The following is a 23481-nucleotide window of genomic DNA, read 5'->3' as shown; positions in this document are numbered from 1 at the left end:
AGAGAGATAGACAAACTTTTCTCCATCTACTTTCTCCATGCCATGAATAATTTTATAAGCTTCAGTCATGTCACCTCTTTCTTGCTTCTTCTCTAAACTAAAAAGTTCCAAATCTGCAACCTTTCCTCATAGGGGAGTCACTCCACCCCCTTGATCATTTTTGGTTGCCTTTTTCTTAATCTCATTCAGGTGTTTCTCATTCATCGTATGTGAACACTGAGCTTGTTAGATTCAAGCTTTATCTGACCAACGCAGGGGTGACAAACCTGTGGTCCTCTGTATGTTGTTGAACTCCAACCCCCATAAGCAACAGCCAGTATGGCCAATGGTCAAGGATGATGGGCGCTGTCATTCAGCCACATCTGGAAGCCCACAGCTTCTTCTCGCATGCCTTAGGTTAGTGATATTGTAGACTACCCTTCAATTTAGGGTTTGAACAGGGATGAGGAATTGGAGGCTCTCCAGATGTCTCTGGACTTCAGCTCCCATCATCCCTGACCACTGGCCATACTGTCTGGGCCTGAGGGGAGTTGCAGTTCACACATTTTTACATTTCCTTAATGCCATCCTGAGTTATACAGGTGTAACAGGTACCACAGAACAGTAAGACAAGTGGAATAAAAAGCTGGAAAAGAGTCATGGGTTGTTGGTTTCCCCTAACAGATATATATTAGGTGACACTTTTAAGTGGTGGCTTTTTCTTCCTTGAGAAGTAGTTTATTTGGCAGTATATGCCTTTGTGGAGAGAAAGAAAAAAGAATAACAATTTTTGTCCCTAGCAAATATATATTTATAGAAGGTAGCATAATTCCAGCAGAATGTATGCTAAGAGTTTACGGATCATTAGGGATCCTTTTGTGGCTTTGGGAGCATTTCAACAAACATATAATGAATGGCTGGATGGTGGGAGGCACCAGCTGAGGACTCCTTAGGAAAGAAGATTCAGAGCCAGGGGATTGGTGGTGGGATGACAATGAGTGATCAGAGGGAGAAGACTGGGAGAAGGAAGTGTCAGAAGCAGAAGAGGTGACAGGATTTAGTGATCAGGATTTAGTGATGAGGAAAAACTGAGGGTTGGGGAGGAGTGGGGCCAGGTGGCAGAAAGGCTGACTATGGAAGAAGACCATGGAAGAAGTCTTCCTCTCCTACTTGCAACTGGCTCACCTCCCCCCTGTCTCCTACAACACATAGTGAAATGAAACGGGCAGAGCAGAGGGGGGCTGTGTGCACACACAGCCTGAGACTGCATGTGCAAGACCCTGGAGAGGAGGAGTTGCAGTGGGCACTGGGAAGAGTTGCTGAGGCCATGAGGCCGGAGCTGTGGATTATTTCCTTGAATAAAGAGCTAACTTCACTCCAGCCCTGACACATAAGGTATTTTGGAAGGTAAAATGCTTTTATTTTTGGGAGGCGTTTCCAAAAATACAAGATGGACCAGTATCTGTCGATGATCAAGTATGTCTACTTTCCTCTTATTTGTTTGGGAAATCATATACTATCCACACATTTCCTTATACATGTGGTTATTTGTCTCACTGTGTATATAGAATTCTATGAACACTTACATGGAAGTATGCACCATTGGACCTGATCAAACTTTTTTATAAAAAAAAATTAAGATGTTTGCGGCACACGGTCTGGGACACAGCGGGGTTCACTTTTAAGAGGTTCCTTTTGGAGGTCCTTCTATGTTGGCAGACCCTGATGTGCTCTAAGTTATGCTGGGTTCTGGTGCTATAATTTTATTTCCCACATTGTTCCAGAGTGATACTACATTAGCAGGATAGGGAGATAGCATCTAAACCTAGTCTCCTGGTACTGCTCAATGTATCAGACCAATTTTTAATTGGGGGGGATAGTCATAGGTGGGCCCTGTAAGGATGTGGGGACCTGGCAGTGCCCATGGATGTGACCTGAACAGGGCCGTCTCAAGCATGTCGGGCACCCTGGTGCCATGGTGCGGAGATCACTCCGGTGCCCCCGCCCCGCTTCTTGATGTGGCAGGTGGGCGGGCGCAGCGCAGCTCCGCCACGCTGCACACCCCCTGCCAGCCCGGCACCCTGGTTCCCCACGCCACCCAGCCTACCCCTAGAGCCGGGCCTGGACCTGAACATACATCCATACTATAAGCTGGCATCTAAGAGAGAAGATACCAGAGAAACCAGTAAGTTTAAATCTAGCTTGATTTCAGATTAAACATCTGAATCACCAAAACAATTTGTAGAAATTTTTATCTAATCCTTCCCCCTCCCCCCCCCAAGCCGGTACATAGAAATTCCATGTAGATATATAGTTTTGCCAAACTACTGATGTGTGGAAAAGCCAAAGCCGATTTTCTGATATGGTGGGGATTCTTGTTGCTCCAGGAGGAGGGGGAGTTTTCATTGAAAGCACTGCTAAAAATGAGTTTATCCCACTACACGTTAATAGTGCTTTTAATGCAATCTGTTCCCCTATGAGCTGGAGAAAGATGCACCCCCCTCCCAATCTTCCAGCTATGTCAATCATTCACTGGTCTTTATCCCTGAGTAAAGCAATCGAGGATAATCAGAACTCCCCCCCCTCCATTAGAATGTTGACTCTTACAGAGCAAGATTTCAATTTTCCACATGCAAAAACTTTCTTGGGGACTCTTAATGCATTTGAGGTCAACAGTAGCCCCTTTGTACATAAAAATATTGTGTTTTGCTTCTTCTTCTTACTCCCCCCCTTTTTTAAAAAGAAAAGGCAAGTAATTACAACAGAGGGCTATGGACCAAGGTCTTGGTTGCATATTTGTGAACTAATTAATTTATGACAGGTATTGTTCTCTTCCCCCCCCTTTTTTTGGTTTGCCTATTAAGTGTTTATCTTTAATGGTTTGCTTCTACTTCTAATGGGTTTTGCTCCTGCAAAAAGGTCATTCCTGATGCAATGTTATAGTTGCCACTAGGAGGTAGTAAGCATTAGAGCTTTTGCTTTATTATAATGTACACACAAAATGTTCAGCTGTTGTGCTGAATGACTTCCCACGTTCTTTCTGAAGAACAGCTGGGGCGAAGGGATGAGGATGATGGTGATGATGCTTAATGGTATGCAAATATTAATAAAAACAAATTTAATTTAATGTTTAAAAATGAGGAAGAGCTGTAGCTCTGTGGCAGAGCATCTGTTTTGCTTGCCGAAAGGTCCCAGGTTGAATCCCTGACCTCTCCAGGTAGGGTTGGGAGAGATCCCAGCCTGAAACCCTGGAAAGCAACTGCCAGCCATAGAATCATAGAATTATAGAGTTGGAAGGCTACTCCGAAAGTCATTCTAGTCCAATCCCTGAAATGCAGTTTTAGCAGTATAAGGTGGCTTCCTTTGCTCCAAAGGACCTAGGTGTTGTGAGTTACTCCAGTATATTTGCAGTGATTTAGCCAGAAAATTGGGTGACAGAAAGAAGCACACACACAAACACCAGTCTTAGTGAGTTATTGCCTAGAATAATGCCTGCATACTCTTCTATGTAGCACAAATTAAAGAGGTCTGGAAGCTGGGAGTATCAGCCTTAGAGAATCCACATGGGACGTAGATTCCCAAAGTTTCTCCAGTGGTTACAGTCCTGCTCTGCCCACAACAAAGAGGAGAATAGAGAATTTTTGGGTATCTTCATGTAAAGGGCTGCATTTCATAACAACAACAACAACAACAACAACAACAACAACAACAACAACTATGGGTGAAGAGTGCAGGGCTAAGCCTAAGCCATGTTCCTTGCATTGCAAAAGGCACTGACCTGATCTTCAGCCTTAGTGACAGCAGCCAAGAATAGGGCATCCTAGTACCGTAGCCCTCTAACTTGAAAGGATGTGTAGTCCAAACTTGTTTGAAGGATGTGTAGTCCAAATCTGGTTTAGAGAGAAGGAATGATGGGGGGGGTTGAAGTTGTGTACCAATAGTTCACTTCTGCAAAGGAGATCAGTGCACATCCCACTATGGAGATATGGACTAAATTTCTATTTAATTTTCAGGTATCATTTCCAAATTTCCTCCTATACATATAAATTTGCATATGCAAATTTTATGAAAATATACCTGTTTTGATGCATTCCCCTTTTTTTGCTGAAGTGTAAAGAGTTAAAACATGTTAAAGGCTGTAAAATTGAGTCTTAGTTGAGTCTATACTAGCTACTTTGTGAAATTTTTTGTAGATGGGAAACGATGCTTTGGTGTTGGGAAATGTACTTTCTGGGTTCCCTACAAGACTGCAATTATAGGAAAGGGGATAAAAAAACTGTTAATGTCCCTTTGTGCCATAAAATCCAAAGAGAGTAGTTAGATAGGCCTCATAAAAAAATGTGTGTGCGTGTGCGCGTGTATTGTAAATGTGAGATGCATAATAAATGGTTGGATAAATTCCACTTTCTCTCTTCCAGTTAGGCAGGGTAATATTAAACAATTAAAATCCTTCAGATGTCCATTAGTACTTTAGTCTATTTTTTGTCATTTCAAATAAGTTTTTAATGGTAATAGATGCCTACAGTATTCTCTTCATTCTGCATAGATTTCCAGAAAGGTAATACCGGTAATTTTCATCTAAACGTTTTGTGATGGAGCGCAAATTAACTTCTGAGCCAACACAGTTATTTTCAAAGATTGTTGGGTATGATTTTTTAAATTCCTCTGCAGATTTTGAAAGACCTGCTGGTATGATCTAAAGTTAGTAATATCTCTCTAATACAGTGGCTTTGATTTCAGTGAGATACCTTGGATATATGTGGTTTCAGGGTTATTTTATCAAGTCTTGAATGCATGGTATAAACCAGGCATCCCCAAACTGCAGCCCTCCAGATGTTTTGGCCTACAACTCCCACAATCCCTAGCTAAGAGGACCAGTGGTCAGGGATGATGGGAATTGTAGTCCAAAACATCTGGAGGGCCGAAGTTTGGGGATGCCTGGTATAAACTAATGGTATGCCACTGGATGTTAATACTTGCAGAACAGTGCACAGAAGAATGTTATTTCTGTTGCTGAAATGTGATGAATGTTTCTCAGGAAGTATACCTGGTCATCGTCTTCTGCTGCTGTGCTATGTTATTCCAACTGCATTGTTTTGGGTGTGCATTTCACATTGACTTTTTGTTTTATGTACACTGCTGTGATATTTGTGTGAGCAGTTTATTTTAAATGATGCTAAATAAAATAAATAATACATATGTGTTCCCATTTCATGCATAGGAAACAGGAGCTACTAACTGGCTATGTAGTCTTACGACTACAAAACCAATGATGCAGCCAGCTAAATAGGCAAAGAAAAGCATTGAAGGGCCTCCAAATGAAATTCCCTGTAGCAAAGGCACTGTCAGTTGACATAGATCTACACAAAATCCAAAATGGCAGGACAAACATCCCGCAAATCTGTCATAATGGGTCTTGAGTTCCAGATGGAGCTCTTTGGGGAATTTTACACATGTAGTGCAGACACCTGCTTAAAAGTGTGATCCTCACAATGTGCTTCTTATAACTGACTTAAGTTTTAGATGGCTCCTCAAGCATATCTGTCTGCAGCTAAATCACCTTCTTAATGGTCCACTGTCAGGTTTTCCTGTCTTTGACTATCCTATGTGTGATAAAACAAGATTATAATAAACACATCATTTCTTTTATGAGTCCTTTTTCTTATAAAATTTTCCCTGGCGCTATATGGCTCGTCTAAAGAGATTGTCATGTTCCAATTCCAGTTAATGGAAGCCTATTGCTGCCATACCTTTTTAGTGGGAAGAGCTTGGAATTCATATGAGCCAATAAAGTTCCCATAATTTGCATTTTCATAACCCACCTTTCAGTGTTCCAAGTGTGACTTTCACTCTTAGGACAGAGCCTGGCTGTAAAAAGGAAAGGAAAGGCCCTTTAAAGGGATATTTGTCATCTCAGAAGGATCTTGCTGCCAAATCTTAATAGCATTTCTCACAAAAATGACTTCAATTCACTATCTGATGTGGAGGCAACACCGTAGAGGTTATGAAGAGAAGTTTCTTGAATGATCACTGTGTTGTTGGGTGTCTTTTTCTTCTCTTCTCTCTCTCTCTCTCTCTCTCTCTCTCTCTCTCTCTCTCTCTCTCTCTCTCTCTCTCTCTCTCTCTCTCTGGCTTTTAAAAAGGAATTGCAGAAGAGGATTAAATTCTGTGCACACAAATCCAACAGCCCACCACAACTCAATGCACACACAGCATTGCAAGGAACTGTTGACTGGTAAAATATGATCACTGCAGCTTTCGTAGGCTGGCATGGCCAGACCTTTAATGCTTTATCACTCAACAGCTGTCCATCAAAACTGGCATAAAAAATGTGGGCAGGTGGAACAGCAGTTGCAGCAAGGCAGATCTATGACTTCTGAGCACGTCCCTCTGGGGTTGCCAGTCATGTGGGGAGGAGGGACGAATCCATCTATTTCCATGACAGGGAAGGATGTGTGAGTGTGATGAAACTGCAAGGTAAAACTCACATTCATTGTCAAGTTTTGCATCTGGACTTGACCACCACTTGAATGTGGCCCCAGAAGGCTGCTGAGATGATGTCAGGGACTGGCAGAGCTCTGAGGAGTGGGTGGAAGAGGTACGAGGGCCAGAGGTGGATTCATGGGAAGTGGGTAGAAATTTATGGGGTTTCGTGACTCTGGCGAGGCAGGAGCCAGAACTGGGGGACAGGGAGGGGTCTGAGCAATTGGAGAAGGGGAAGGAAGGACACGGCATGGCAGAAGTGGAGGGGGAGACGGTGCCTGAAGGGAGAGAGCTGGCAGAATCCCCCCATCCTCTCCCACACTGTCCCCCAGGACCAGAAGAACCTTGAAGAGGAAGGCACAGCAACAACTTCCGTGTTAGAGAAGTCACAAGTTGCTTGCACTCTCACTGTCAGACAAAGGTACTTAAATTTGTGTGTGGGAATAGTTCAACCATTATTCCAGCAGTCTACCTCAGAGTGCAAGCCCAGGGAGGGGCACCAGCTACCAAGCCACCAGAAGCGTGTGTGTGCATGCTTGGTGCACCTCAGAAAGTCAATGCTTTGTCAGTAAAGAATTAAAACTGCTGGCCATTTGCCCTCTTTGTGTGCTCAGGACAGACAGCAATGTAGCCCTCAGGTTTAAACAGGCTCCCCAACCATGGAGAAGACAATGTTTGTCTACAGTGGAGGCTGTTCCATTTTGGTGAATGGGGCACTGCCCAACCAAGCTCCAGTTCACCCTCAGCAAGTCCCCACAGGCCTACCTTCTTACTTACAACCAATCGGGGGTTGAGCACTGTTGGTCAGCTTCCTCCTTCTGAATGTTGCCTTTGGAAAACTCAACAGGAAGGAGGATGGGGACAAAGCTAGAATTAGTTTGCACTGCCTATCATTGGCTTCCTGGCTCCACCTACTTTTGGCCTTTCTGCTTTCTGCATCATGAGTCCTTATGGGGAACAAGACACTGCTGGTTGGTTAGCTGGGCCAATGACCTATCTCAGCATAGGGCATTTCCTACATTCCTGGCATTGAGGACAGAAAGTTACATAACTTTCTCCACTGACTGTGGCTGTGCTCAGGTGTTCGGGTTTTTTGAACAGTTTCTTCGTACAATGATCCCTGTGTTGCATTAATAATCCCAGCCAAAACTTCCTGCTGGCAGATGGCTGGGTGCACCACTGGAGCCCCGCTTAAGATTATTTTGAGGGCTGAACTGGTGCTTAAGTTATGGACGGCCATCTAATTGCCACCCGGATGTGCTGAGACACTTTCAGCTTTCGAAATGAAATTAGCAGTCTGGAGCTTATGGCTTTATGATCTAATGCCCCTGAAGGTGATAAATAATGGAGAAGAGTTACAGTGGAACAAGTTGAGAAAATGATTTCTAAACCTGAAATTGCCCAATCTATTTTGATGACATTGAGACCAGCTAGTTGGAAATTAATTTTATGTTCTGTGCAGCAGCTTGTTTCAGAGGCTATCTCCCTGCTGTTAAGAAACTCTCTGTAATGCCTCTGGAGGCGAAAAGAAAGGAATAAGGAAAGGAAAGAGAGGAGGAGAAATGAGTCTCTATACTGATTTTTTGATGGACAGTAATTGCTAGCTTTTTCCAGCAGGAGTCTGTCCCTACTTAATACTTGCAGGATCAGAAGAAGTTCAACAAGTGCAGCATGTTTTGTCAACATGATTTTCCTGTGATAGAAGGAAGTCTCGCTTCCTGAATTTTTGCCACCATTAGATCAACAGTTGCTAGTTATGGTGAGTTATTTCTTCACTTAAAAGCTTAAGAAGAGCTGGTGCAGCAATAAAATGGTTAGCACATTTGCAAATATAAGCAGGGTCTGGCATGGATTCAAATTGGATGGGGAACTGTGTTGAGACCCCTGCATTGCAGAGGTTGGACTAAATGACCCTTTGGGTCCATAAGTTTATGATTCTATGAAGTCCAGCATCCTATTCTCACAGTAGCCAGCCATCTGCCTGTGGGAAACCTGCAAACAAGATTTGAGCACTCCTGTATTTTCCTAGCAACTGATATTCAGAAGCATTACTGCCACCAACCATGGAAGCAGAGCATAGCCATTGATAGCCTTGTCCTCCATGTATTTCATCAATCCTCTTTTAAAGTCATCCATATTGGTGACCTTTATTGCCTCCTATGGGGGTGAGTTCCATCATTTACTTGTGTGCTGTGTGAAGAAGTACTTTTTAATATCTGTCCTGGATCTAGCATTCAGCTTCATTGGATGTCCATGAGTTCTAGTGTTATGGGAGAGGGAGAAAGCACATCTCTATTGCAAGACGTAGTGATGGTCTCCAACTTGGATGAATTTAGAAGAGGCTCAGACTGGGTGCTAGCCAGTGTTGGAGGCACAAGACTTTTCCTTTGATTGATAAACTGTTTGCAGCGGGGGGGGGGGTGTTGTTGTTAACACATTCAACTGTACTTTGCATTCTGAGTTAATGAAATGCATGTTGTAGGTTAAACAGAGTATGTGTCCTCACCCCCTTCAATGTTTTCATAGTAGGTTGTTTTCTGAGTTTGTATTTATTCTTTTCTGGGGACTGTGAATTTTTCAAAGCAAAGACTTTTAGCAGACAAGACAGCCATTTAATTTTAATAAAGGAATTTTTCACGGTGTATGTGGGTAAGGAACGCGGAAGCAGGCCTGTGCTTTTAAAAGATAATTAATTGAAAACCTTCTGTGTGCAGGTGGATTTTGCACCTTGCCAAACATCTAGGAGAGAAGAACTTGATGGAAATTGTGCGGCTAGAATGATCTCGTTTTGCAAGAGGGGTGGGCCAGCATCTTGTAATTATTCCCAGGAGAAAGCAGGGCACTTTGGGTCACGAAGATGATCTCACACATATCCCTTGCAGGATAATTTCTGAAGCCATTCAGGGTACTCATTTTTTAGTTTGATCTCCACAGTAAGCCAATAACACCTATCTGTTTCTTTGCTGAGAGGTTTGGATAAGAGGTTTTCACTGCAGCTCTCTCCAGATGCTTTCGTTTTCTGTCCCTTTACCATCTCCAGCTCAAGATTCCATTGATAAGAAATACTGAGAAAAGCAATCTTGATGCGACTGGATGTATATGAATGTAAGAACATCGGAAGAGCTCTGCTGAATTTTGGCTTCTCTGTCCCTCTCAAACTTAAGTCCAGTGCTCCATATTTCCACATCAGCTTATGATTTATTTATTTTAAAAAATATTCCCATGAAGATTCATCAGCATTGTAGTTGAATTTCTCCAAATGTACACATTTTTGTATGCAGTTTTGAATATACAAAAAAAATCCTCAAATTATAATGCACAACCTAATGTTCTTTTATATGCCTGTTGTCTTTGTCCATGGAGTTTTCTTGGCAGGGATACTGGAGTGGCTTGCCAGTTCCTTCTCCAGGTGGATCACGTTTAGTCAAAACTCTCCACTATGACCTGTCCATCTTGGGTGGCCCTGCATGGCATAGCTCATAGCTTCTCTGAGTTATTCAAGCCCCTTCGCCACGACAAGGCATTGATCCATGAAGGGGATCAATTTAAAATATTTAAAATTTTAAAATATTTAAATATTTAAATATTTAAAATATTTAAAATTTTAAAAGATGATGCTGTTAAGGTGCTACACCCAATATGCCAGCAAGTTTGGAAAACTCAGCAATGGCCAGAGGATTGGAGAAGATCAGTCTACATCCCAATTCCAAAGAAGGGCAGTGCCAAAGAATGCTCCAACTACCGCACAATTGCGCTCATTTCACACGCTAGCAAGGTTATGCTTAAAATTCTACAAGGCAGGCTTAGGCAGTATGTGGACCGAGAACTCCCAGAAGTGCAAGCTGGATTTCGAAAGGGCAGAGGAACCAGAGACCAAATAGCAAACATGCGCTGGATTATGGAGAAAGCTAGAGAGTTCCAGAAAAACGTCTACTTCTGCTTCATTGACTATGCAAAAGCCTTTGACTGTGTCGACCACAGCAAACTATGGCAAGTTCTTAAAGAAATGGGAGTGCCTGATCACCTCATCTGTCTCCTGAGAAATCTCTATGTGGGACAAGAAGCTACAGTTAGAACTGGATATGGAACAACTGAGTGGTTCAAAATTGGGAAAGGAGTACGACAAGGTTGTATATTGTCTCCCTGCTTATTTAACTTATATGCAGAATTCATCATGCGAAAGGCTGGACTAGATGAATCCCAAGCCGGAATTAAGATTGCCGGAAGAAATATCAACAACCTCAGATATGCAGATGACACAACCTTGATGGCAGAAAGCGAGGAGGAATTAAAGAACCTTTTAATGAGGGTGAAAGAGGAGAGCGCAAAATATGGTCTGAAGCTCAACATCAAAAAAACCAAGATCATGGCCACTGGTCCCATCACCTCCTGGCAAATAGAAGGGGAAGAAATGGAGGCAGTGAGAGATTTTACCTTCTTGGGCTCCTTGATCACTGCAGATGGTGACAGCAGTCACGAAATTAAAAGACGCCTGCTTCTTGGGAGAAAAGCAATGACAAACCTAGACAGCATCTTAAAAAGCAGAGACATCACCTTGCCGACAAAGGTCCGTATAGTTAAAGCTATGGTTTTCCCAGTAGTGATGTATGGAAGTGAGAGTTGGACCATAAAGAAGGCTGATCGCCGAAGAATTGATGCTTTTGAATTATGGTGCTGGAGGAGACTCTTGAGAGTCCCATGGACTGCAAGAAGATCAAACCTATCCATTCTTAAGGAAATCAGCCCTGAGTGCTCCCTGGAAGGACAGATCGTGAAGCTGAGGCTCCAATACTTTGGCCACCTCATGAGAAGAGAAGAATCCTTGGAAAAGACCCTGATGTTGGGAAAGATTGAGGGCACTAGGAGAAGGGGACGTCAGAGGACGAGATGGTTGGACAGTGTTCTCGAAGCTACCAACATGAGTTTGACCAAACTGCGGGAGGCAGTGGAAGACAGGAGTGCCTGGCGTGCTATGGTCCATGGGGTCACGAAGAGTCGGACACGACTAAACGACTAAACAACAACAATGTTCTTTACCTTAGGATTGGGGGGGGGGTTTAGGGGGCTTGCAAACTGCATAGCAAAACTCTGGGAAAAGTGAATTTGAGTGATTACAATGTTTCAGTTGGTGCATTATTTCAGAAATTGGATATATTGTAAGTACACCTTTACATGTGAACTGAATCAGATTTCTTCATTCACACCCAGAGAATAAGCTGAGCTACAAACTACTGCTGTCTGAGCACTGTAGAGTAGACCATGGCTTGTTCTTTCTGTCCCACTCCTGGCTCCTTCCAATCTTCTAGTTTATCACTTGAACAAAAGGGCAAAGTTGTTGCACACCATTTAGGATGAGGAATATATCCATCTGCTCTGCCTGAGCTCTGCCAACTTGTCTTGGCATCAAGCTCTCAGGCTACCGGCTCTTCTTTTACATCCCTACTTAGCTAGTCTCATTTCATTTTCAGCGAGAGTTGTTGTTGATGCTGCTGTGCAATGATACATTTTAGTGAGAGGAATGTTGTTCAAATGCCAGGTGTGTTAAAAAGCACCCACAACAACAACCAAATAAGTCATTGGGTTGTATGCAGTAGTGGCAAATTCAGAAGTTCAGGGCTCCTTCATGACAGTCACTCTGTCTCAAAACCATGGTCCCTCGCAGCCACACACCCTTCTAAGGTTACACTACCTTTTAAGATTACACTATAAACATATAATTATACAATAATAATAATAATAATAATTTGTGGTGCATTGCAAAGATCAATGCAGACCTCCATGAGCTGCCTTTCAACTAGATATATCTATTTTCTGTGAATGTAGACAGGTAAATGATTTAGTGTGCTCCAATATGTTCTTTCGGTGTAACTTAAGATCAGTTTTCCTTGAAGTTCTATTGTATGTAACAGAACTTGCAAACCAATCTCTTGAAACTGAAGCACCTTGTGTTTTCAGTGTTAATGCTTAGCTTTCCAGCATGCAGAATGACTCCTCCTCGGTGCTCTTCCTCACCTGTATTACTCACCTCCTTGCACATTGATTGGCTCCAAAAAGCACATAGAAAAATACTTTTCAGTTGCTTAAAGGCTCCACTTTCAAGCTGATTGGGTGGCTCTAAGGTGCTGACACCTCTGGGCCAATAATGAGTAACCTGTGACGCTCCAGCAGTCATTGTCCCAGACAGCATGGTCAGTAGTCATGGTCAGTTAGTCACCCGAGCTCTATGTTTCCTGATGGTTTTTCAGAGCCATGTGCATGCTCCACTGATCCTTTCAAAATATTGGGCAGTATGTGTTTGGGTTGTTTTGTCTCTAGTTTTCCATCATCGCAAGCTTGTTCTTTATTTAAGATTACCCAGGAAAATAGCCTTATGACATTTCAGCTGCACTCAGAGGAATCACTTTGGAAGTGGACTTTGACAAATTCCTTTCTTTTTACCTTTCTCCCCCCTTTCCTTGGCCAAGCGCTCATACAGTGACAAGGCAGATCAGTGATCTCATACAAACACTGACAGAAACTGTACTTAACTTTCACCTTCAGACTCACCTTCCAGCATGCTGCAAACATTTCATTTCAAGTCTTCCTCCAGGTAAACATCTTTTGAATGATAGCCCAAACTGGGCAAATTGTGGCTTATGCCGAAGATGGGAAGTAGTGTTTCTCCCGCCTCCTGCAGGCTATGTTTTTGTCTTGCTCCGAAAGACTGAACAATGAAGCTGTGTCCAGCTGAAAACTTTGTTGTCTGCAGGGCTGGAGTAGTTGTTCTCCACAGTACCCCATAGAATAGAGGCTCAGTGGTGTTTAGTGTTTTTGCTGTGATGCATTATTCAAGAGTACCACTGTGTTGGAAATGTTCCTATCCTTCCTATGCTGTGCAGTGCAATATATTTGGGGAAGCAATGTCTCCATGCCAGACTGCATCATTTTAAATGTGTGTGTGTTTATTAATTTTTTTTTAATTATTAATTTTTGAGAATGCAACTGCAAAAATAAAAATAAAAATCAATAGGATGTACAAATCAAATCAAAGGGACACCATGTAACCAAGACTGCGACTGAGTGAAGTACAGACATTGTTTACATCATCTTATTCATCCTTTGCATGCAGGTGGTCCCAGGGTTGACTCATGGGAGCTCCAGTTAAAACGATCTCAGGTAGCCATGTTGGATAAAAATAAATAAATCAAACATAATAATAATAATAATTTATTTTTATACCCCGCCCATCTGGCTGGGTTTCCCCAGCCACTCTGGGCGGCTTCCAACAGAAGAATAAAATAATCGATTAAAGATTAAAAGCCTCCCTAAACAGGGCTGCCTTCATATGTCTTCTAAAAATCTGGTAGCTGTTTTTCTATTTGACATCTGATGGGAGGGCATTCCACAGGGTGGGCGCCAACTGACTAGCAGTGGCTCTCAAGCAGACAGAGTTTCAGACAAGAATCTTTCTTGCTCCTGCCAGGGACTGAACCTGGGACCTCTTGCAGGCAAAATATGTCCTCTACCATTGAGCATCATTAAACTCCTTGTTCCCCGTATGCAACATTGGTGGCTGCTTGTGGGGAAGGAAATTGTAAGCTCAATGGTGTCATGGTTGGTAGGTAGCAGACCATAATGTCCCTGATAATGGCTACTTTGGGCCTTAATTAACAGATTTGCACCATGTACAATTAGTCCCATGGACTCCGCATTGCCTTTCTAAAAGTTTTCTTCCCCCCAGTGCCCACAGATGTTAACATTTCAAAGACATTTAACAGCTTGCTTCTCAGAGACTGCTTCTGCACACACTGAACTTTCATGTCCTGGGAGATTACTGGCACTCAAACACTGAAATCAATGGGCAACCCAATAGGAGACACACACACACACAGACACACACACACACCAAAGATGAGTGTCCTAAACTACCTGTTTGATGTGCTTTGTTAACTGCATTAGCTTGATTGCATGGGAAATGTATTTATGTCACTTCCTCTTACAGTTTGCATGAAAGCTCAGCAGTACACCCTCAAGGCAAGAACTAGCAAACTTAAAGGGAATTTTTTAAAAGTAACTAGCAAACTTAAAGGGAAGGTGTGATGTAAGGGAGCATTTTTTAATCTCGTGGAAAGTTGAATCCAGACCTGCTATCATTTGCAGAAGCCAGCATGAGCAGTGAACAAGCAGATATGAAAAGTCATTTTCCCCTTTGTTTTCTCAGGTGCTGCTGCATGTGTTCACGGAAGATTTAGAATGCATCCCTGGATTCCAACAAAAGGTTTTTCATATTGAACACCCGTCTGCATTCATGGCGGACCAGCCGATTCTGAATTGTAAGGAAGCTTATTTTCATATGTCATTTCTGCACACGCACACAAATTGTATTAACCACAGCCTGTGTGTTCCTATCATTTTTGGAATATATCAGAAAATTCATTGTCCTTGTGACAGGCTCCCCTCTGTGGTTTCTACAGGAGTGTGATTACTTCTATTTATTTTATTATTATTATTATGAAAGCCGGAGAGGCTTTTTCTAAACACATATTAATGCAGACTTTTCTTTGTATTATGGCTCTGTGTTGAGTAGTTCCTGTCCATTAATTAATGGTTGGCTTGAATATTGATGTGGACACTGGGAATAATCACTGTACCTTTTCTCCTGAATTATTTGGTTCTTGGATTAATTTGTTGGTTTTGTGCTGATAACGAGAGACTATAATAGAGAACCTTGAGTTGCAAATGAGTGTGTGTCTTGCAACTTGTCCACAAGATGTTCCTTTTATGTGTTGAACCTCAGAATGTGCTACTCAAACCTTTCCAGACATTTTATTATCCTCTGCATCTGAACCTCTGGTGACCAACTGCTACTGCCAGTTGGGAGTATGAATGAACTGCATGGCCAAATTCCATTTCCAGTAGACAGGTGTTGCATTAAAGTGCTGGCACTGATGGGAAGAGGCTTTGTGTGCTTGGCAAAGCAGATAGCACAAGGCTAAATGGTCCATGAAGTCTTAACTGTGCTTTCTGCACTTGAGTTGTTTGATCAAGGTACTAAGGGGGAACTGGAGAACATGTAGTGGTGTTACCATTCATGTTTCTGGAGGTTTCATGACCGATGGATGAAGTGTTCCATCCACAAATGTCTTGGATTTGAGCCAAAGTTGTCCAAATATAGTGTTGATGGTATTTCTCATAGAGGAACTGCAGAGAGCCTCAACTGCATAGGACTCTTGATACGTGGTTTAGAAGAGGTTTTTTCACTTTTCTCTGTGGTGACAAAAGTTAATGGTTCCTGATGCCTGGGTGGAGTGGATGAAAGCCAGGAAGCTGAGCTTGAACGCTGAGAAGATGGAGATGCTGTGGGTTGGTGGTTCCCATGTGCAGAAGATGGGCCAGTTGCCTGTGCTAGATAGGATTGCACTCTCTCTGAAAGAACAGATTCAGAGTTTGTGGGTGCTCCTGCACCAATATTGGTGGCTCAGGTAGCCTCAGTGAACTAGGGATGACTTTTACCAGCTACAGCTGCTATACCAGCTATGGCCATTTTTGGACAGAGATAGTCTGGGCACCATGATTCATGTTAAGTTAAAGGCTCAATCACTGCAATGCACGCTGTGTGGGGCTACCCTTGAGCTGCCCAGAGTGACTGGGGAAACCCAGCTGGACGGGCAGGGTATAAAAAAGTTGTTGTTGTTGTTGTTGTTGTTGTTGTTGTTGTTGTTGTTGTTGTGGTACAGAGGCTCCTGGTGGTACAAAATGCCTCAGCTAGATTTTTTTATGGGAACAGACTATCACCAGCATGGAACTCCAGTGTGAAAAGCTTGCACTGGATGCCTATACCTGACCAGGCCAGGTTCAAGGTTCTTATATCAATTAACAAATCCCTTCATAACTTGGGTCCAGGAAACCTCAGGGACTGCCTGTTCTATTATATCCCTGCTTGGTCACGAGGGTTTTTGAGGAAGACCCTGTTAGTGGTCCCCCATGGCTGGGTTGCATGGCTTGTATCCACAGAGGGTCCATGTGTTCAGTATTGTGCCACTTGAAATCAGAAAGGCCCTTTCTGTGTTGAACTTTTGGCACTTACTGATCACCTCTTTATCCTTCAACTCTCTTTTAATTGAATTCTGTTTTTATTGTTTTAATTCATTTTTAACTATTTTTAGAATTGCTTTTTTAGTCTCTCTCCTGTGCAGTGCTTAGAGACAACTATGATTAAGTGGCATACAAATCACTGTAATAAACAAATAGATGCCTGATGACTACCGTTCTCAAGGTGAAGCAAACCTTGTGCATTCATAGCAGTTTGCTGGGGAATGACCTGACTTGTTCTCTGCCTGTTTTCCATATGTGCCATCCTTGGACATGTTTCCCAGTTAGTGTGACATAGACATATCTCAGCTATGCATGCTCTCAGTGATACTGGATCTGCGTATTGTAGGGGATCTTGAATTCCCAAATAATTCTCCCTGTAAAAGATTAAAGTGAGTCAAAAATGCTCTCAGTGATTTGCAGAGTCCACTTCCTTTGAGCAAAAGGGAGCTTTAGCTGTCTAGTTGTCATTACTATTGCACATCTTGTTTTGATGTTCAAGAGGCTCTTGTGGATATTCAATCCTTCTAGGTTGTGTGTGTAAAAGGATTCTGCCTGTGTTTTACTGTGCTTGTTTCAAGGATAGTGCACATGTTGTTCCAGAAGAACATGATCGAACATCATATCCCCCAGGATCCTTTCTTTCTAAGGGCACATATGCTTGATTTTTGGACATCATTCATTCAAAAGGGCTGTGGCTCGGTGACATAGCACATGTTTTGTATAGAGAACCCAGATATAATCCCTGGCATCTCCATGTAGGGACCGGGATGACTCCTGTCTAAAAACTCTGGAGAACAGGTGCTGATTGTCAGTATAGTCAGTAATGAGCCAGATGAACAAATGGTCTGACTTGGTATAAGGCAGTTCCTTGTGTTCTAATACCCTACCCCACCCCATGCTCAATAGGCTCTAGGGCTTAATATGACTTACCAAGAATAATTTTGGTCAGGCAAATCTTAATGCCAAGCTAATAAATGTACACTCCACCATATTTAATACTACTCGAAGGCAAGTGCTGATAAATTCACTGGAATGTTTCAAAAAATGATGTAGACCCCATAGTTCTGCCAAGCTTTTGAAATTATGGAAACAAGACAAGGATATGCTACAGTGTGAGTTTCCATCATACACTGAAGATGTACCTTTTTACCATGATTTTTGACAGTTAAGGTTTTCTTGTAGAACTTCCTCTTCTCTTTTGGTTAATATATATCATGTTGTTTCTGCTTGGGATTTTTTTTTAAATGATCATTCTATATCTACACTATTTTACTTCTCCTGCTCCTCCTTGTCCTCTTCCTGCCTTCCCTTCTTTAATTGTATGGTTGTTTTGCTGTAACCAGTCCTGGAAGCTTATAGTGAAGGGTGGGAAAGCACTATGATACCACTTTAAAAAGTTATGACTTCTCCCCAAAGAATTCTGGGGTCAGTAGTATGTTAAGAGTGCTGAGAGTTGTTAGGAGTTCCCTGTTCCCCTCCCAGAGCTCCAGTTCCCAAGATGGTTTAACAACCAAGCCCTCTTCACTGAGAACTTTGGGAATTAAAACTCTTCAAGGAGAATATCCTAATAGGTTTCAGCACCCTTTATAAACTACAGCTCGCATAATTATTGGAAGGATGCCATGGCTGATTAGAATGTATGTGCTTTAAATGTGTCTTAAGTCAGTGGTATGGAACCTCCAGATCCAAGGTTGGTGTGTCTTTCATAGCAAGTGTCTCAGAGTCCCTACCAGGAGCAACATCTTCCCTTTCATCCCAACATCTACTGGGCTCAGCTATGGCCACCCATTCCTCTCCCAATTAGGAGAGGCATGTGTGCAGCTGGAAGGTTGGGAAAATAACAGGTCAATTATATTAGCCTCTCCTCAAAATCTTTGAAGCTCTGGGAATTTGATCCACATATTTTCAGTGCAGGAAGATAGCAGGAGTCCTACTTGAGGGGATTACTTAGCAGAATGAGATAAGAGATAAGGGCAAGTGGGTATAATCAAACCCCAAGATGGATCAGTGCGGAAGAATTGCCCCTAAACTGGAGGCTTTCCAGCCGACTCATCAATATTTTTTATTGCCTGTTTGACTAGGCTGAGCACTTTTTTTAATGTTGCCATTACTCAAGAACAATGTAATTTAGTCGTTGCATCTGCATGTGCAGCCCACCATGAGTATGTAAATTAATAGAGCAAATATGCAAAGCAAGTCTAACGGTGATTGCTTTTGTAGTCTTCAATAAACAGAGTACTTTTAATTCTCAGCTGAAGATTGAAAAGAACAGTCATATTTTGTTGTAGGGGAACATCTATCTCCCCCTCCCCATGCTCTGCAAATCTCCTTGATATTTTTAATTTAAACAGAAACATGCCACATATACCATTGCCACTGTTTCCGTCAGTAATTAAGAACAGGGTTTTTTTTTTACTTCCTTCTTATGTATTTACTACTTAGTTGTAAATGCCCTTGTGTTCATTATTCGTGAAAGTTACGAGGGGAAATAAAGAGTCTCTCTCTCTCTCTCTCTCTCTCTCTCTCTCTCTCTCTCTCTCTCTCTCTCTCTCTCTTATTTGCATGCAGGCTGAAGCAATAAAAAAAGTTTGCTCCCGACATTCAATAACCTTTTAAAATGCCTTGTAGTGAGATACAAAACAAAGTGCAATAAATAAAGTTTGAAACAGGGTGAGGAGATGAATCTTTTGCCTATTAATCTATGAAGGAGAAGGCATCACGAGAATGTAGGGAGAGCCTACTGGATCAAGCCAGTGTCCCATCTAGTCCAGCATTTTGTTCTCACAATGGCTGTCCAGATACCTCTGGGAAACCTACAAGCAGGACCTGAGCACAAAAGTGCTGCTGGATTTTCCAGCAGTTGGTATTCAGAAGCATTCAGAAGCATTCAGAAGGAAGTATCTTTTCCTGCTGGATACTAGGATTGGAACAAGCACCAGACCCTGGTGGGAAAAGAGGCTTTTCCAAGACTCAGTTATGCCTTCCCCTGCTCTGCCTCAAGACTTCCTGATCGTTTGGTTTACAGAATTTATATGTTGCCCTGCCTCTGGGAATGATATCTTCTTGCTTATACATACACGTCAATGCTGCTTTAGTCTCTAACAATGACTTCAGAAGCAGCTCATCTTTGTATTATGAGCAGGACTGTTATAATAACAATGATAACAATCTTTAAAATATTTTTAACAGAATGAATGCTTGCATCCTGATCCTTTCCATGATTCCTCAAAAGTGGAATCCTTTCCATGATTCCTCTCCCTTTCTTTCTTCCTCCTCCATTCAAAAATAATAGGAGGAGAATATAAGATAAAGAAACTGGGATAAAGTCTCCCTGCATTCTCTCCAGGAGGAGTGGAGGAAGTGAAAAGTACAGACACACTTTTGCCAACCAGAACTCTCAAGTGGAGGGGTGGAAAATTTAGATTTTGGAAATAATTTACATATATTTAGCCTATTTTCACCCCTCCCTTTCTTTAATTCCTTTATTTCGGTTTTGAAGTTTGTAAATTTGCTCCCCATTTTATTTTTATTCAATTGGAACGGATTTAAATAAAGCAATGGATTTAAGTATTATATCTTGGAACGTGAATGGTTTAAATAATAAATTGAAAAGAAACAAAATAGAACATATAATAAAAAAAGGCAACTGGGATGTTGCATGTTTCCAGGAATCTCATGTATCACAAAATCATGAAAGGGTATTGATAAACAAGAGAATGGGAAATGAATTGATATCATCAAACAAAAAGAAGAAGAAGGGAGTAATAATTTACGTTAAACAAAAAATTAAGGCAGAAAAGTTATTTCAGGACGAAGAGGGGAGAATGGTTGGGGTGCGTCTGTACTTACCAAAAGGAAATGTATGTATTGTAAATATCTATGCACCTAATGGATGCAAAAAGGAATTCTTTAGGAAATTGGGAGAGAAAATGGGGGACTGTATAACAGATGAAGAAATAGTACTCTTAGGAGACTTTAATGGGGTTATGCAAGGGGAGGTGGACAGAACAGGGGGGAGGAGGGGGAACGGGGGAAGATTGCCAGAGGTTTTTCGAAATTTGGTACAGAATTACAATCTAGAAGATGTATGGAGAAAAGAAAATCCAAATGAGAAAAAGTTTACTTATTATTCTGGGGCAAAAAAATCAGCCTCTAGGATTGACATGATATGGCTCTCACTGAAATTGGTACAGATGATGGGGAAAACCGAAATCCTGACCAAATCAATCACAGACCACAATCCAACAATGGTGAAAATCAAAGGGAAAGATATAAAAAACAGTAGGTGGAGAATGGATGAAAGGATATTAAATGATGAAGATTTTATAAAGAAAGTCAATAAATTATTAAAGGAATTTTATGAGAAAAATATATCGGAGGAAGTAGAGCTAAAGACAACTTGGGATGCGGGTAAAGCCTTCATAAGGGGATTATATATACAGCAAAAAAGCAGAGTAAAAAAAGAAAGGGAACATAATATGGAAAAATTACAAAGGGAAATTAAGGAAAAGGAAAGGGAATTGGCGGATAATCCAAAAAATGAGAATTTGAAAATGAGAGTGAAGGTATTACAAAAGGAATTGTCTACATTGGTTGGACAAGAAATTGAGAATAAAATAAGATGGCTTAAACAAAAAACATTTGAATGGGGAGATAAAGTAGGAAAATTATTAGCATGGAAATTAAGGGAAAATCAAAAAGAGAGATTAATTACGGAAATAAGATATAGAGGGAAAAAATTGAGAAGACAAGAGGAAATACAGAAATGCTTCAATCATTTTTATAAGAATTTATATGAGGAAAAGAAAATAGACAAGGGGAAATTAGAGGAATATTTTTCAAAAAGGAGGAAAGATAAAATAACAGAAGAAGAGAGAGAAATGTTAAATAAATCAGTGTCAAAGCAAGAGATATATGAGGCCATAAATAAATTAAAAGTGGGGAAGTCACCCGGAACAGATGGCTTGTCGAGCCGACATTATAAAGTGTTCAGAGAAGAATTAGGAGAAATTTTACAAAAAGTGATGAATGACATTTTAGAGAAGGGAACCATACCTAAGTCATGGCAAGAAGGTTATATAGTATTAATCCCGAAAGGAGAGCAAGAGGAAAGACAGGTAGGGGATTTTAGGCCAATTTCGTTACTTAATGTTGATTATAAAATATTTACGGATATTTTAGCGGCTAGATTGAAAAAAAATATTAATTAGGATTATAGGGCAAGACCAACAAGGATTCCTACCGGGAAGAAAATTGGCAAAAAATGTGAGAGTGGTACTGGATCTATTGGAATATCTGGATTGGTTTCCGGGGAAAAAGGCAGCCTTTGTCTTTCTAGATATAGAAAAAGCCTTTGATTCTTTATCTTGGAAATTTATGAAAAGATCATTAAAAGAAATTGGAATCGAAGATAAATTTATGAGAGGAATTAATTCAATATATGATAACCAAACGGCTAAATTGATTTTGAATGGAGAGGTATTAGAGGATTTTGCAATAAGGAGGGGAACAAGACAGGGCTGCCCTTTATCCCCGTTGTTATTCATATTGTCAATAGAATTTTTATTGGTGGATATCAAAAATGAGGAGGAAATTGAAGGAATTAGTGTGAAAGATAAAAATTTGAAGACAAAAGCTTTCGCGGATGATATGATTGTAATGTTAGAAAAACCAGAGATTTCAATCAAAAAATTAGAGGAGATATTAAATCTTTTTGAAGAAATATCAGGATTAAAGATTAATGAAAAAAAGACAAAAATGATGCTGAAAAATATGGGACAATTGGACAAGAGCAAATTACAACAAATTTCAAATTGGGAAATTGTGAATAAATTTAAATATTTGGGTATTACAATTAGCACAGATAATATAGATTTATATGAGAATAATTATGGAAAATTATGGAGGGAGATAAAGAAAGATTTGGCGAGATGGAGGGGTTTAAATCTCTCCTTCTCAGGTAGGATAGCAACAATAAAGATGGCAATTCTACCAAAAATTCTATTTTTATTCCAAATGTTACCTATATTAGGGGAAAAGAAGATTTTTGAAGAATGGAGGAGAGATTTAAGTAAGTTTATATGGTTGGATAAGAAACCAAGGATTCAGTACAAACTACTCACGGATGTTAAAGATAGAGGGGGGTGGGGGGTCCCAGATTTGAGACTTTATTACGCATTGTCGTGTATGTGCTGGCTCAAAGATTGGCTAATATTAGAAGATGAAGAGTTATTAGAGGTGGAAGGATTTAGAAATGTTGGGGGTTGGCATACATATTTATTAGAAACAGAGAAAGGGAAAAATAAACAATTTAGTAATCATGTGATTAAAAAATCAGTATTCAAGATTTGGAAAGAATTTAAAAATTTAATGGAACCCAAGATACCGTGGTGGGCCTCACCTTTCGAGATGACAGCCCTAGGGAGAAGGTGGAAAAAAGGAAGATGGTTGACGTACCAAGAGATTTTGGTGAGTGAAGAGGGACAATGGAAACTAAAACCATACGAAGAGATAAAGCAATACTGCAACAGTTGGTTGCAGTACATGCAGATTCAAAGTCTTTTTCAGGAACATAAAAAAATAGGATTCACAATTGGAAAGTCAAAATTACAAGAATTATTAATAGAAAATAAGGAGAAGCCATTATCAAAAATATATAATTTTTTGTTAGAATGGGAGCTAAAAGATGAGGTAGTTAAAGAGGTAATGACGAAGTGGGCACAAGGTTTAGGGAGGCCGATCTATGCGGCACAATGGGAGAGCATATGGAAAGTTTCAATGCGATTCACAGCTAGTACGAATATAAAAGAAAATATATTAAAACTCGTCTATAGATGGCATTTGACCCCCAGTAAATTAGCCAAAATTTATAGGAATGATTTAGATAATTGCTGGAAATGTGGTGAAAAAGGAGAAAATTTTTTCCATTGTTGGTGGGCCTGTGGA

General features: G+C 41.0%; 1 protein-coding gene across 3 annotated transcripts in view; it reads left to right on the top strand.

Annotated features, from left to right (window-relative positions):
• The window catches only part of CDH13 (cadherin 13), a 606507-nt gene that overhangs the window by 104627 nt on the left and 478399 nt on the right, over positions 1-23481 (top strand). For 2 of the 3 annotated variants that reach the window (XM_035119665.3, XM_088671925.1), the window contains one exon: positions 14663-14774. In XM_035119665.3, the coding sequence (XP_034975556.1) occupies positions 14663-14774 (112 nt within the window). Of the gene's footprint in view, positions 1-12926; positions 13052-14662; positions 14775-23481 lie in introns of those variants that run through there. The other variant, XM_088671926.1, reaches the window with a different exon arrangement.

This window comes from Zootoca vivipara, chromosome 6, assembly GCF_965207765.1.
Source record: "Zootoca vivipara chromosome 6, rZooViv2.hap1.1, whole genome shotgun sequence".
Lineage (NCBI taxonomy): Eukaryota > Metazoa > Chordata > Lepidosauria > Squamata > Lacertidae > Zootoca > Zootoca vivipara.
The sequence above is the reverse complement of the archived record's forward strand: the minus strand, read 5'-3'. Positions and strand labels throughout refer to the sequence as shown.